This window comes from Phocoena sinus, chromosome 8 (genome assembly GCF_008692025.1).
Source record: "Phocoena sinus isolate mPhoSin1 chromosome 8, mPhoSin1.pri, whole genome shotgun sequence".
In the NCBI taxonomy this organism is placed as follows: domain Eukaryota; kingdom Metazoa; phylum Chordata; class Mammalia; order Artiodactyla; family Phocoenidae; genus Phocoena; species Phocoena sinus.
Genome location: NC_045770.1, coordinates 63,065,538 through 63,081,069, shown reverse-complemented (window position 1 = coordinate 63,081,069; position 15,532 = coordinate 63,065,538). Strand labels below are relative to the sequence as shown.

Here is a 15,532-nt window from a genome sequence, read left to right as displayed (position 1 = left end):
TTTATTTGTTAAAATTAGATTATGTGGATAATTTGATATGATAAATAATTTATACTTATGAAATCAAAGAGGTGTATATGACTCTTTTTCCACTAAAATATTTGAAATTTGGCTTTACTTTAAATGGAAATCTGCCAGCAGTTCCTGCTTTACATTGTATCATTGTTCTCTCTTCTGAAGAATCTCATAAATCCACTTAGAGCTCCTGATTTTGTATTTCTCACAAGCCAGTGTCATCATATTTTTTAGATAAGTGGCAAAACACTTGAAAAACCAGCAGAGAAAGTGAGGAATTATTAAAAACCAAAACAGTTGAACTAAGCACCTTCCTCTTTCTCTGAGTAACTGTTCCTTAGTTCCAAATGCCCTGGGCATTATGGAAAAATACAGTGTGTATCTCCTCATTTTTCATGTTTGGACTAAGGTATCACACTTCACTTTTTCAAACTTATTTTTGACTAGTTGACATTTGTTAATGTCCTTTTTTTTTCTTTTCATTTTCAACCTTTAGTCTGTTTTAGGTAATTGTGTTTTTTGAAGATAGAAGTGTTCTCTCTTATATATCTTGTTTTTTACAGGCTGAGTACATCTAGATAACGTTTTGTGTTACTGGTAACCCTCTGAATTCCCTACAATGGGTTCTTAATCTATTCTGTCAGACAGACCCTAGACTTAATTCTTACAGCAGCATTTACTCATCTTCGAATGAGACACTTAGCAGACCATTGCTTATTGCAGGAACATGCCTTTCGACGTTCGATTCTTAGTGATTTCCGATAAGTAGTACAGTACTTTCATTGTTCATTAAGCTCAGAAAACAACTGAAGAGAAATGAATGTCTGTAATTAAAATGCACCCCCCCCATAACCATAGAGGGAGGGACTAGCAACTCTGGATGTGATAGAAGTATATTTGCATTACAGAATTCTTGCTTCATAAAGGATAAACTTCTTAGTTGTTAAATTGTTTATTGAACACAGTCTTGAATATACTTGTTTAGTGAAAATGGAAGATTTTTGTGATCATTTTTCTTGACTGAAAAAACGTGGCCTTTACAGAATCATAGGAGATGGTATGTGTAGCAGATACTTTATCTAGTCTAGAAAGTAGAAAGGCAAGCTGGCTTAGAAACTTTGAAAATTATTTTGATCAATGAAGTGTATTCATTAGCAGTTCTTCAAAGTCAAGGAATATTTGAATTTGAATAAGATTGAAATTAAACGGTTGAACTATGTGGTATATTGACCTGTTGCTGTGAGGAAAAAGTCAAGTTTTCTTAGTATTTTAGTTGAGTAAGATAAAAATTTTCTTTTCTTAACATATTAAATCTTAGTTCCCTGAGCCCATGCGAAAATTTGGTGGTGCTTCCATGTTTCTGACATACTTTTATACTCCAATATTGAAGCATTGTAATCTAGCATATATGCCCAAGCATTCCATTTAAAATATCCTACTGGTTAAAAGCACAAGCTCCAGATCTAGGCTGCCTAGATTCAAATCCTGGCTTCACCATTTATTAGCTTTAGGACCTTGGGCAAGTCTCTAGGCCTCTGTTTCCTCATATCTAAAATGGGAAAAATAATGACATCAACCAAGGACTAAATGAAATCATGCATGTAACACTCTTGACATATAGTAAGCACTCATTAATGTTAGCTGTTATTAATTTTATTATTATATTGCTAAAGAACTTGCATAGAATGTTACTAAAATTCCATGTTCTTTCTTGTCTGCTTTAAGGCTCCTTTGGGCATAGGTGTGGGAATAAACTAATGAACAAACTAAGAAATATCATTTTCAAAAGTGGTAAGATGATGCTTCCAACCTCATTTGCCCTCTGAGTTTGGTGAGATCCCTAGGGCACTGTGGTAGATTGGATTATTTTTCCCATTTATTTAAAACCTCTGTAAGGGATCTGTACATTCATACCCTTTGCCATGTGGTTTTTCTCCCTATTAGACTAGATGTATATTTTCTCACCTCACTAATGTTGATCTTAGCTATATGACTGACTTTAGCAAATGAAATGTTAAAAGGTGTGATGTAAGCAGAGACCTTAAAATGGTTTGCATGATTTAGCTTGCTCTCTTGTATTTCTGCCACCTGCCGTGAGAAGAACATGACTGCAGGAGCCACAGTTCCTGGAATTATGAAGATCTGTGAACAGACTTGAACCCAGTACAAAGCCTGAAGTCTAGCCTAGCACCACCAAGCAAAAATTAATGTTTATTGTTACAACATACTGAGACTCTTACAGTTCTTTGTTAGGTAGTTGTACAGAAAAGAGTTAACATAGCAGGCCTAAACTGCTATTCTTGAAAAGGCCTGCTTGCCAGGTTGGCCCTTGGCTGGCTTTTGGGAACTTAGATTTTGGAACAGTGGTTACCATTAACTGATAAGAATGATTAATTGTGCCTAAACTGTGCAAACAATATGGTTTATGCTGAACACCTGCTTTTCTTCTGGGACTCTGGGATTTTGCTAGGTGCTAGGCAGAGGTTGCCTACATGACCAGCTCCCAATAAAAGCCGTGGGTGCTGAGTCTCTTAGAGCTTCCCTGGTTGACAACATTTCACATGTGTTGTCATAACTTGTTGCTGGGGTAATTAAGTGCATCCTATGTGACTCCTGGGAGAGGACTCTTAGAAGCTTAAACATGGTTTCCACTGGACTTCTCAAGTGTCTTTTCACTTTGCTAATTGTGCTCTGCATCCTTTCACTATAATAAATCATAGCAATGAGTACAACTATATGCTGAGTTCTGTGAGTCCTCCTAGTGAATAATGGAACCTGGGGACCTCCCAAACACAGTAGCATAGCTGCAGCAATAGCTGACTAATACAGGTACTAGTTATTCATTGTGCTAACATGAATTTTGACCTGTTGTTGTTTGATCTAATGCAATTGGCAATTCCCGTTGCTAGTTTGGATTCATAGGCTTCCGTAAACAATAAGGCTTTTGTCTGTACTTCTAGTCCCAGTAGAATCTCCTGTGTAAGGCTTAGGTTTCACCACGGGTTTAGCCAGACGTCTATGGTTGAAGGGATATATTAGTGAATCCTTTCAAATCATTTCCCTGCTCTCCCAAGCCTGGCTTCTGCTCAGCTCCCCTTAGAGATTATAGCTTCTAGTATATGCTATGTATATTTTCCCCTGTGGAGAACCAACCCATTGGGTTGGGTTATAAAAAATATTGCTTCAATTTCAAATGTATTAATTTGGTTCCACTCATCTCTTATCCTGCCTTTATGCTATAATTGTCACATGTATTACATCTATGTAATTATAAACCCTACAAAACAATGTTTTAATTTTTGCCCTAAATAGTTGTATTTCCAAGACATTAAAAGGAAAATTGTCTTTTATATTTACCCAGATATTTACCATTTCTGATGCTCTTCTTTGCTTTCTGAAAATCTGAGCTTCCATTTAGTATCATCTCCCTTCAGCCTGATGAACTTCCTTGGCATTTCTTGTATTGCATGTCTGCTAGTGATGAATTCGCTCCGTTTTCTTTTATCTAAAAATGTCTTTATTTTGTCTTAATTTTTGAAGGACGTTTTCTCTGTTGAACTTGCATAGAATATTGCTAAAATTCCATATTCATGGTTGTCTTAATTTTTGAAGGACGCTTTCTCTGTTTACAGAGTTCTGGTTTGACAGGTAATTTTAGTCCACACTTTAAAGGTGTTATTCTTCTGCCTTCTGGAATCCAGATTCTCTGATAAGAGGTCACTGGTCATTTGAAATGTTCTTTTCGTATATGTAATGTGTCACTTTTCTGTGAATGTTTTCGAGATTCTCTATCTTTGGTTTATAGCAGTTTGACAAACATGTTGCTAGGAATGTGCTTCACATTTATCTTGCTTGGGATTTGCTGAACTTCTTGAATCTGTATTTCTGTCTTTTGCTAAGTTTAGGAAATCTTGTGATTACTTTTTCCTTATTTTTTTCTGAGAGTCTTAATTACTTGTATGTTAGACCATTTGATATTGTTGAATAAGTCCCTGAGGCTGTATTGATTTTTTTCAATCTGTTCTTTAAATTGGATACATTCTGTTGATCTGTCTTCAGTTTTACTGTTTGCTCTGTTGTCTCCATGTTCCTGTTAAACCTATCTGGTGAATATTTAGACTATGTTCCTCCGAAAAGTGTTGACCTTTCTGTTTTAGCAGGCAATTAGTTGATTGGATAAAAACTGAAAATTGCCTCTTAGCCAGCAGTTCAAATCTTAGGTTGGTTCATTTATCTTTAGCTGAGCAGAATTTAGGATTCCCCCTTTCCGGCTATCTCCTTTTAGGAATTCCCTCACTATTCTTTGGTGTCTGTGGTTGCTTTGAATTCCATCCTTTAGTTCTTTAGATCAGAGAGAGAGAATTGTGAAAGCATCTGGGGTAGAGGGTGGGCGCACGTTGTCATCAAAGGAGCAACTTTTGACAGCCCAACAGAAATAATGGAAGCCAGAAGACAAAGGAATTATATTGTTAAACTGCTAAATGGAAAACAATACAAAACAAAAAACCTGCCAACTTGGAATTCTGTATCTGGTGATAATTTCCTTCAAAAATAAAAATAAAAAGGTTTTCAACTATGTAAAACACAAGAGAATTTTTACCAGCCTATCTTACTATAAGAAATACTAAAAGAAAAGTTTCAAGGTGAAAGAAAATGATCCCAGATGAAAGTAACTGTAGGAAAATATGAAGGGCATTGGCAAAAGTAAATATAAAATAATGTTGACTGTTTAAAACAGTAGCAATAATAATAAGAACTAAGCTTTCATCTCAATAAGCTAGAAAAAGAACATCAAATTAAGCACCCTCCTAACAAAAATAGTAGGAAGGAAATAATTTTTAAAAGAACATATTATGAATCATTTAATGCTAATACATTGGAAAACTTATATGAAATGGTCAGATTCCTTTAAAATACACCAAAACAGATACACAAAAATAGAAAATTTAAATAGTTCTATTCTTATTTTTTAAAAACTGAATTTGTAACTGAGAACTTGCTGGTGTAGAAAACTCCAGTCCCAAATGATTTCACTGGTTAGTTCTTCCAAATATTTAAGAAGGAAAGAGGAGAAAGCTTATGACACAAACTCTTGAGACTATTTCCCAACTCATTTATAAGGAAGGCATAACATTATGATCAAGTGTATAGTATATTCCAGGAATGTAAGTTTGGATTAACATCCAAAAGTCCATCAATGTAACTCACCATATTAATAAGTAAAGGAGAAAAGCCATATAGTTATCTCAATAATTTTGAAAAAACCATTTGATAAAATATAACACTCAAGCATGAGAAAAACCCTCAGCAGATTAGGGACAGATGGGAACTTTCTTTTACATACTAAGGGATTTTTACCAAAAGAAAAGAAAACCCCTCTAAAGCTAATATAATTCTTAATGGTGAAATATTGAACACTTTTCCACTGAAGATAGGAGATAGACAAGGATGTCCTTTCTACTTTTTTTTTAACATTGTACTACAGGTCTTAGCCAATGCAACAAGGCAAGTAAAAGAAATAAAATTATATAGATTGGAAAGGAAGAATAAAACTGTGGCTACCTGCAAATGCCATGGTTGTATACATAGAAAATCCCCAGGAATCTTCAGAAATAGAACTTAAAGTGCAAGATGCAAGATTTGTATACAAAACAATGAATTGTATTTTTATATACTAGCAATGAACAATTGGAAAACAAAAGCTTTTTAAACGACTTAACATATCACTTGTAAAACATAAAATATTAGTGATAGATCTAACAAAATATATGTGAAATATATATACCAACTCCCACACCATATTGCTGAGTGAAATTGAAGAAGGCTGACATATATGGAGAGATATACCATGTTCATGGATTGGAAGATTTGATACTATTAAGATGTTTCCCCAAACTGATTTATAACTTTAAAGCAACCCCAAGTGAAATCTAGGGCTTTTGCTTTTCTGATAGAAATTGACAAGTTGATTCTAAAATTTATTTGGGAATATGTAAGACCTAGAGCAGCCGAAATAACATGAAAAGAACAAAGTTGGAGAACTTATATGATCTCATTTCAACATTTACTGTGTAGCTTCAGTAATCAATACAGTGTGATATTGGTTTAAGAGTAGATAAATAGATCAGTGAAACAAAATCGAGAGTCTGGAAAGAGACCTACACTTATGAGGTCAGTTGATTTTTTACAGATATTTCAAAGCCATTCAATGGAGAAAGGATAGTTTTTTCAATAAATGGTGCTAGAATAATAGTACATCTATATGGGAAAATAATAACTTTGACACCCCCCCCAGCTTACACTGTATACAGAAATTAGTTTAAAAGTTTAAAAGCTAAACTATAAAGCTCTTATGAGAAAACATACGATAATATCTTCCAACCAGAGAGTAGTCAAAGATTTCTTAAAACACAGAAAGCCCTTTAAAAATGGATAAAATAGACTTCAGCAAAAGTAAACATATTAGCTCATCTAAAGCATATTAAGAAAAGAAATAGGCAAGCCACAGACAGGGAAAAAATATTTGCAATAAGCATATCCGACAAAGGACTTGTATCCAGAATATAAAGACAATTCCTACAACTCAATAATAAAAAGACAACTAATTTTTTTAAATGGCCATAAGACTTGAACAGACACTTCAGATAGAAAGATATATAAGTAGTCAATAAGCATATAAAAAAAAGTGCAACATCATTAGTTATCAGGAAAATGCAAATGATATCAGGAAAAGTTACAATGACATATCACTACAATCTTTCTAGAATGCCCAAAATTTAAAAGGACTGACAACTCGAAATTTTAGCAAATATTGGAGCCACCGGAGTTTTCCTACATTGCTGGTGGGAATACAAAATGGTGCAGTCCTCTTGGGCAGTTGCTTATAAAGTTAAGCATTTACTTAGCATTTACCCAGCAATCCCAAATGTAAGTTCAAAAAAGGGTTAGTAGAATATGTTTATAGCAGCTTTATATAAAAAAAGCCCCAAACTGGGAACAGCCCAAATATTCATTAATAGAAGAACGGATAAACAAATTGTGACATATTCATACAATGGAATACTGCTTGACAGTAAAAAGGAATGAACTACTAATACACAGATGAATCTCATAAATGGTATAATACTATGAGAATCTGTAACTATCTCAATAAAAATTTCAATTAAAAAAAGCATGTTGGGGCTTCCCTGGTGGCACAGTGGTTGAGAGTCCGCCTGCCGATGCAGGGGACACAGGTTCGTGCCCCGGTCCGGGAAGATCCCACAGGCCGCGGAGCGGCTGGGCCAGTGAGCCATGGCCGCTGAGCCTGCGCGTCCGGAGCCTGTGCTCCGCAACGGGAGAGGCCACGACAGTGAGAGGCCCGCGTACCGCAGAAAACAAAACAGAACAAAACAAAATTTAAAAAGCATGTTAAGCAAAAGAAACAAGGCACAAAAGAGTACATACTGTATGTTATTTTGTTTATATGAAGTTTTAGAAAAAACAAAAGTAATTTATGTTGAAAAATGTCAGAACACTTATAGCCCCAGGATGGGAGGGAGTTGACTGGAATGTGGCATGAGGGAACTTCTTGGGTAATTGTTCTATTTCTTGATTGGGGTGTTGGTTATATAGCTCTATGCATTATCAAAACTCATCAAACTATACTTTTGAGATTTGCACATTCTACTGTATGTAAATTATACTTTAATTAAAAAGAAAAGAGAGATATTTATATCTTTCTCTAATTTACAAGTTAGATTTTGTTTTCATTAACGCCATAGAAGGCCCTGCTCTTTATATGGGTAGGCTTATATAAGAAATCTATGTTTGGAAGTCAATTTCTTGTCTTCCCTTTGCTTTTTTTTTCCCCTTCCTCTTCCTTCCGAAAACCACAGGAATGTGAAAGAAAGTGGGTGACCATTGCAAGTAAAACTATAGCTGAAAACTTATATCCGAATATTCTGTCACTTGGACCTTGTGCAGGCCTATAATTTGAATGTGTGACTCTAGAAATGGTTGCTATGGTGATAAACCACTTGACTTAAATAGCATGTATTTTACTCAAAATTTAGAGAAATGGTAACAGTTTCTAGTAATGGTGCACTGGTATTAACTTGCAGAGATATGCCTAGAGCTTACAGGTTTTGCATCCATTATCACCAGATGAGTTCATCAAGTTAAAGTTATGCCAGTGAATAATGAAATATGTGTATTTAGCCCATTTTTTCTGGTTATATATCTCCCCTTGCACACATGGAACCCCCTTTTCAAGATTAATAATATCATCTGGAGAAATCAGGCCCAGGGTGCTGAACTACAAAAAGATGGAACCAGAGGGAACCTTGTAAGGTCATCTTTTCTATCATTGTGCCTCTAGTAGGAATGACTCTTCTTCAGCAGTCCCACACGGTAAGAGTCTGTCAAAGATGAGGAACAGCTGAAATGCTGCTTGGGGGAACCCCTGGTGTAACCATCCTGACTGCAGCACTCAGAGATGCTGTCTAGCTTCACAGTGCTGAAATCTTACCCTTCTGCATTTAAAAATTGTGATTATATATATATATGTGTGTGTGTGTGTGTGTGTGTGTGTGTGTGTGTGTGTATAAATATGTATGTATATATGTCCTCTTATTCTTTATATTTTTAGGTTGAAGAACTCTCTCATAAAGAACCTCCACCCATTAGCACATCAGTAGCCTGTCTGTAAACCTTCTCTGGTCCCTTTATATCTATTCGGACTGGTTGCAGTTTTTCAGATATGAATTATTCATGATAAATAAGGATAGAAGAATTTTTTTCTTTGATTTTTAAGATGCTTTCTGATGATAGCCAGGTTCTCTTGGTCACTGTGAAATGGTATATTACAACAGTATCTTTAGAGAACAGTTTACAATGATTTTTAAATCCTCTCTTGGAAAACAGTCTACAGTGTTTTTTAGATCCTCTTTTGGACTGATAATTATGACCAACAGTCTGATAATGATCATTTAGATAGACTCTTTCCCCCTAGAACTGAATATTGAAATCCCTCTCTCATCTTTCTCCCGCTTTGTACAATCTTATGGGAGCTCATCACCTTCTATACGCCTTTCATGACCTGGAAGATCTTAGTAACTTCTATAGCCTTGGCAATTTCACTTTCCATTCCTCTGGAAATTTCACTTTCCATTTCTTACAAAACTGTAAAATTGCATCAGTTACAGCATAGATCCCTGAAGAATCCCATCAACTATGAGAGAAGAAAAATAGAAACTTAAAATTTAGGTAGCCTAACACTTACAGAAGAAATCCTTTTAAAAATCCTAGAGAAAAGCCTGGAAGTTGGAATTCGCCTTGGCTGTTTATATTCCAAGGAGATGAGAGGCTTGGCTCTTGGTGAAGAAAGCTGTAACTTGGCCTGAAGGGCATGATGTGGGCCAGCCTTCATCCGTGTTTTATTAGCATCAGAGAACGGTTTTAGTGAGGGGCTATTTAAGAAGGGAGACTCAGTCTTTAGGAAAGCTCTTAGGATTCTGATTCCTAAATAATGGCACCCTAAACTTAATGAAACTGCAAATTAGCAAAGAGAAATGGTGAAGTACATACACACGTAATATTTTACAAGGTACACACATATACACAGAAGCTTTTAAGCATTTGCAGTAAATATTTGCGTTTAGGTAAATAGGCTTGCATTGATGTTACCAGGGAGTTAAGGAACGAACATTGTGATTTGTTTCCATGCAGCCAGTTTTAGGCTGATTTTGAACCTCAGTTAAAATATGGTTGACTAAAAATATTTGCAAACAATGCTACCAACAAGGGATTAATTTCCAAAATATACAAACAGCTCATACAGCTTAATACAAAAAAAATCCCAAAGAACCCAATCAAAAAATGGGCGGAAGACGTAAATAGACATTTCTCCAAAGAAGACATATAGCTGGCCAAAGACACATGAAAAGATACTCAGTATCACTAATAATTATTAGAGAAATGCAAATCAAAACTACAATGAGATATCACCTCATACCAGTCAGAATGGCCATCATTAAAAAGTGTACAAATAATAAATGCTGGAGAGGGTGTGGATAAAAAGGAACCCTCCCACACTGTGGGAATGTAAATTGGTGCAGCCATTATGGAGAACAGTATGGAGGTTCCTTAAAAAACTAAAAATAGAGCTATCATATCCAGTAATGCCACTGCTGGGCATATATCCAGAGAAAACCATAATTCGAAGAGATGCATGCACCCCTATGTTCATAGCAGCACTATTTAAAATAGCCAAGACGTGGAAGCAACCTAAATGTCCATCAACAGATGAATAGATAAAGAAGATGTGGTTCACACACACACACACACACACACACACACACACACACACACACACTGGAATATTACTCAGCCATAAAAAAAGAATGAAATAATGCCATTTGCAGCAACATGGATGGACCTACAGATTATCATATTAAGTGAAGTAAGTCAGACAGAGAAAGGTAAATATGTAATATCACTTATATGTGGAATCTAAAAAAATGATACAAGTGAACTTATTTACAAAGCAGAATTAGACTCACAGACATAGAAGACAAACTTAGGGTTACCAAAGGGGATACTTGGAGCAGGGGGAGAGACAAATTAGGAGTTTGGGATTAACACATACACGCTACTATGTATAAAATAGGTAAACAACAAGGACCTACTGTATAGCACAAGGACCATACTCATATCTTGTAATAACCTATAATGGAAAAGAATCTGAAAAAGAATATATGTATAACTGAATCACTTTGCTATACATGTGAAAGTAACACATTGTAAATTAACTATACTTCAATTAAAAAAATAGATTCATAATAACAAAAAAGTGGTCGACTATATTAGTTTTAATATGTATTAAATACCAAACTGAAAAAGAAATAAGAAAATAGGTATTCATAATGTTGCTGGTAAGAGTATAAGTTGGTACAACTGCAGTAGAAGGCAATACGGTGATGTCTTGCAAAATCACAAATCCATACAACTTGTAACTCAGAAGTTCTACTTCTAAAATGTATATCCTGTAGATATATTATTTACACATGTACACAATGACACAAGTACAAGGGTATTCACAGCAGCATTATTTTTACTAGTTAAGATTGGAAACAACCTGAATGTCCATTCTCAAGGAACTGGCTACATAAATTATGGTACATTCAAACAAGAGAACACTGCATAGCTGAAAGAAGAATGAGAACTCTTTTATGTATTGACATGGAATGATGTTCAAGATAATTGTTAGTTTAAAAAGATCAAAGGGGCTTCCCTGGTGGCGCAGTGGTTGAGAGTCCGCCTGCGGATGCAGGGAACACGGGTTCGTACCCCGGTCCGGGAAGATCCCACATGCCGCGGAGCGGCTAGGCCCGTGAGCCATGGCCGCTGAGCCTGCGCGTCCGGAGGCTGTGCTCCGCAACGGGAGAGGCCACAACAGTGAGAGGCCCGCGTACTGCAAAAAAAAAAAAAACAACAAGGTGTAAAAGAGTGTTTACAGTGGGCTACCATTTGTGTAGAAAAGTGAGAGTAAAGTGCGTCAATATATGGATTAGATGAACCATATGAAATTGCCATTATTAGGCTGTTTTGACCTGCAAAAATGATGACGACTTCCATTTGGTTCCACCTAATATTCGCTTGAAGTTACATAAAATCTCTTCAGAAATGTGCATTGTAAACTGATAGTATTCGTTGTCTTGGGTGGGAAGCAGAGCTGAGTTAACTAGGGGGCAAGGAGGAGATTTTGAACACTGTGAATATTAAATCATGGGGATGTACTGCCTATTTAAAAACTGATTCACTTGAAAATTATATATAAGTAAATAAAATAGATAAATGTGGCTGAGTAATATCATTTTCTCATCTTGCTCTAGAATGAAACAGAAATATGTTCCTACACTGAAGCAACCAAACAGTTTAGTTTAGTTTCCTTTTTCCTTCCACTGCGCCAGAAGATTCTGCAAATTATTTAAGATATCTTATCCAGGAAGAAATCAGAGCCTTCAGTGTTTTTGAAAAAAAGAAGACAATATCTATATCACTAATCCTGCCCATAGAGACTTTCTGAGTATTTCTTCCCAGTGACTTCAACTTCTGAGTCTACTTTAATGACTCAAGTACATTAATTAGCAAATGGAACAGTGAAGAAGAATGGAAATGTTAAACCAGATATGAATATGAACACATTAAAAAGAAAGTGACTGAGTCTCTATTCCTATTCTATAGATTATTTGTTGTAGTGGACATGATGAAAACCATTTCCTCAACTACTCAGGTGATAACTCAAGAGGTGGAAATGTCAAAAGAGAGAAGGTTAAACTTAGATTCACCTTTTAAAAGGATTTGTATGTCAAGTGACTTAAATTTTTATGAATTGAAATGTCCAAGCTAGGGACCAGTTCTATACTAAACAAAGCAGCTTGTCTTTAGCCAGACACTGGAACATCGGGGGTGTTGTACTCTCACCCTGTTGCTAAACGTAAGGAGTTTTCAAGGAGAACACACAACCTGTATTACTGAAGGCTAACACATTTTGTTTTCTGTTTCTTGAAAGAATACACAGAGAAACAACCCAGAAATTTTCCTGAGAAAATGAATCTATAAAGAAAAGGACCTTTTTACATTTCCAAATTTATACAAATGAATTTTTCAATGTGCAAAGTTACCAGCTCAAGAATTAGCATATACTGTTATAAGGTCATACAAGAATGATAGTTTGAAGAGGCACATATTTAAGGACTGTCTGCAGTAAGCAAACATCTGGTAAATTTTCTCTTTTCTCGAAATATAGGTACCAAAAATCCATAAATGACCTGAGGTTTTGCTGCAGCCCTGGGAGTTCATTTATTCATTGGACAAATATGTACTGCTACTGTGTATAACACATGGCCACTTGTATCACAAGAGTATCAAAAAACAACAACACACGCACACACCAGGTTTATTTGTTTTGTGTTACATGTAATCTTTTCACATTCTTTGAAAATTGTTAACCTGATTATTAACTCATGTGTATGCTTTCAGTTAACCAGAGTATTAAACTTACGAGTCCTTTCCCAGCTCATTCTGTGTAAATGAGAACTGGCTGCATCTATAGCTCCGTGTCTCATCCCCCATCCTGCTTGTGCCGGTCTCCTGAGACGTTCTCTGCTGTTTTAGAACTCTATGCCCAGCTTCATTTAATGGGAAGTGAGCATTTCTAAAATGGGTCTAAGGTCAAAATGGACTCTGCTTCCCTCACAACAGCAGGATTAGAGACCGTTTCCTCCACTGTGGGGTGCAGTGACCTGAGAAAACACAATTGCCTGTTAAAATTCCTTCTACTTGCTTCGTGCTTTAAAGCTCACAGAGTACTTTCGTGGCCACCACCTTAGTTCATTCTCATAATAAACCCATGTAGTAAATGTGCAAGTACCATTTTCCTCATTTAACAGTGAGGCATCAAGACTACAAAAGGTCTTCAGACCTGCCCAAGTGGTGTGACTGGGGTTAGAAGCCAGTCCCTGGAATCGATGCAGAGAATGGTGAGCATGTGAGGAGTGGGCCACATGCAGCAACTTTATACCCAGGTTAGAAAGAATAATCATGATGTGCTTGTCAGGGAATCCATACACGTGTCGAAGCTCATCTAGAAACCCGGAAAGGTGAATGATTACAACTGTGTCCAGATGGACTTGCCTGTGTGAATGGTACCAGGTATTTACTTTCATTTTGCAGGGCAGTGGATTTGAAGTTGTGCCTGTAGTTTGCTCTACCCCAGACACTAAACAATTCCGTTTTCTTGAAGATGCTAAAGGAGCTTTCTTCGGCATTCAATAACAGTTTCACAGTGTGATTAGTTTACATCTCACATCCGAATAGAGCTCCAACTTGCACACCCTAGACAACTTGGTAGCGCCTTGCTTCTTTGAATTGATGTAGATTGCTTTGTGTCTGCAAAATTAATCCAGGCCTTTTTTTTTTTTTTTTCTAGCCCACTGCTTATGAAAATACTTCTGTGCCCAGTAAGAAGGAAAACATGGATGACTTGGACATGAGTTACTCAAGTTACATATCTAGCAGACTCCCTTCAGTTGAACTCAAGGGGGAAATAGAGAAACCCCCCACGACTTCAGGGCAAGGAACAGCACCCAAAGGCACTGCTAAATCCATTGCCCTGCCTAGAACCAAAAAGAAACTCAAACAACGCTGAACAGTACAGAAACAGAGCTGCTCTTTCTAGTGCAATGAGGGTTTAGGAGGGGAAAAGGACAATAGTATGCCGGGGTTTCAGCGTTTCAGCCGCTCTGAGCCCTGCCAAGGGTTTGCACCAGTTTTAAAATTGAAGCAGTCAACTCCAAAGTGGGGTTAAAGGACAGCCAGCAACAGGCTTGATGGCTTGTGCAGCTGAAATCAACTCAAGGCGTTTTCGAGAGTTGTTCAGAGGAGCGGATGCCCTCAAAGCAAGGCTGTGGGCACACTTGTCCAGTTGTACTTCAGATTCTAACATTTAGGCACAATTATTTGTAGGGGAAACTGAGAGCCAGAACCTCAATGGAGGTTCCAAATGATTATGTGCACTTTGCACTAGAAGATTTGTTAGGAAATGACTAATAAACTTGTCTATAAGCGTAACAGCAGAAGTGCTTCAGCCATTCACGTGTGTTCTTGTGATTTTAGGTTGCTCTAGATTGTTTAAGACATCTTATTTTAAATGTAGAAAAATAGATTTTGTAACTGTTTGCCATTAACACGCTGCTAAATTCCCAACGTATCGATCGAATCAATAAAAAACCAGATGTCACCCATGCACGTTAATTTTTACGTGAACAAGAGGTGACTATAATCAGGTCCTCTACGCCCTAAAAAGCAAATTTTGAGCTTGGCCTGCTGCTGCAAAGGTAGGCACACATCTTTGGGGATGGTCATGAGGCTGGACACAGGGGAAGGTACATCATTCCTCTTGGTATTATAGGTCTCTCCTTTGCAGCTGGACAAATAGTTTTGTCATTCTAGGTCACACTGGGTGAAGAGATGCTTCCCTTGGCCTCACAGACAAACTCTGAGGAAGCAATTTGCATCTGCTTTTGCCTTTATAAAGTAAGTAACCTAGGTTCATTCCAGCTCCTCGTGGGATTGTCACTTAAGCCTCCAAAATGCCCCACACCTGGCCAGCTGAGCAGGTACTAGTTGCACATAAATCCCCTCAATGGCTGAAGGCAGTAGATGTGCTTCTAGTGATAAATTTGGAAGACACCGTCCAGCCTCCAAATGGGTCAGCGATAACACTGACGTATGTTGCCCCTGGCTGAGTAGTTTGGCCAGTATTTTCTCAGTGCCTTCAAGGTGCTTCCCCGGGGGCATCTGCCAGCTTTACTTTAAAACTGGAGTTGAAGCTTCTTCAGGGTCTTTCTCCTTCCTGACTATTACTCCCAATCCTGCCAGGAGCCCGTAAACCATCTCTCCGGGATTAGTGAGCCATCTTTGAGGAGCGTATTCTGTTCACCTACAGAGAAGCCAGCCTCAGCTGAGTGGAGAT

General features: G+C 37.0%; 1 protein-coding gene across 4 annotated transcripts in view; it reads left to right on the top strand.

The window, feature by feature from the left end:
• The window catches only part of STK33 (serine/threonine kinase 33), a 170,701-nt gene extending 155,900 nt beyond the window's left edge, over positions 1–14,801 (top strand). For all 4 annotated transcript variants that reach the window (XM_032641445.1, XM_032641447.1, XM_032641444.1 and 1 more), the window contains one exon: positions 13,988–14,801. In XM_032641445.1, coding sequence (XP_032497336.1) covers positions 13,988–14,206 — 219 coding nt within the window. In that variant the 3' untranslated portion in view covers positions 14,207–14,801. The remainder of the gene's footprint in view (positions 1–13,987) is intronic.
• The last annotated feature ends 731 nt before the right edge of the window (positions 14,802–15,532 follow it).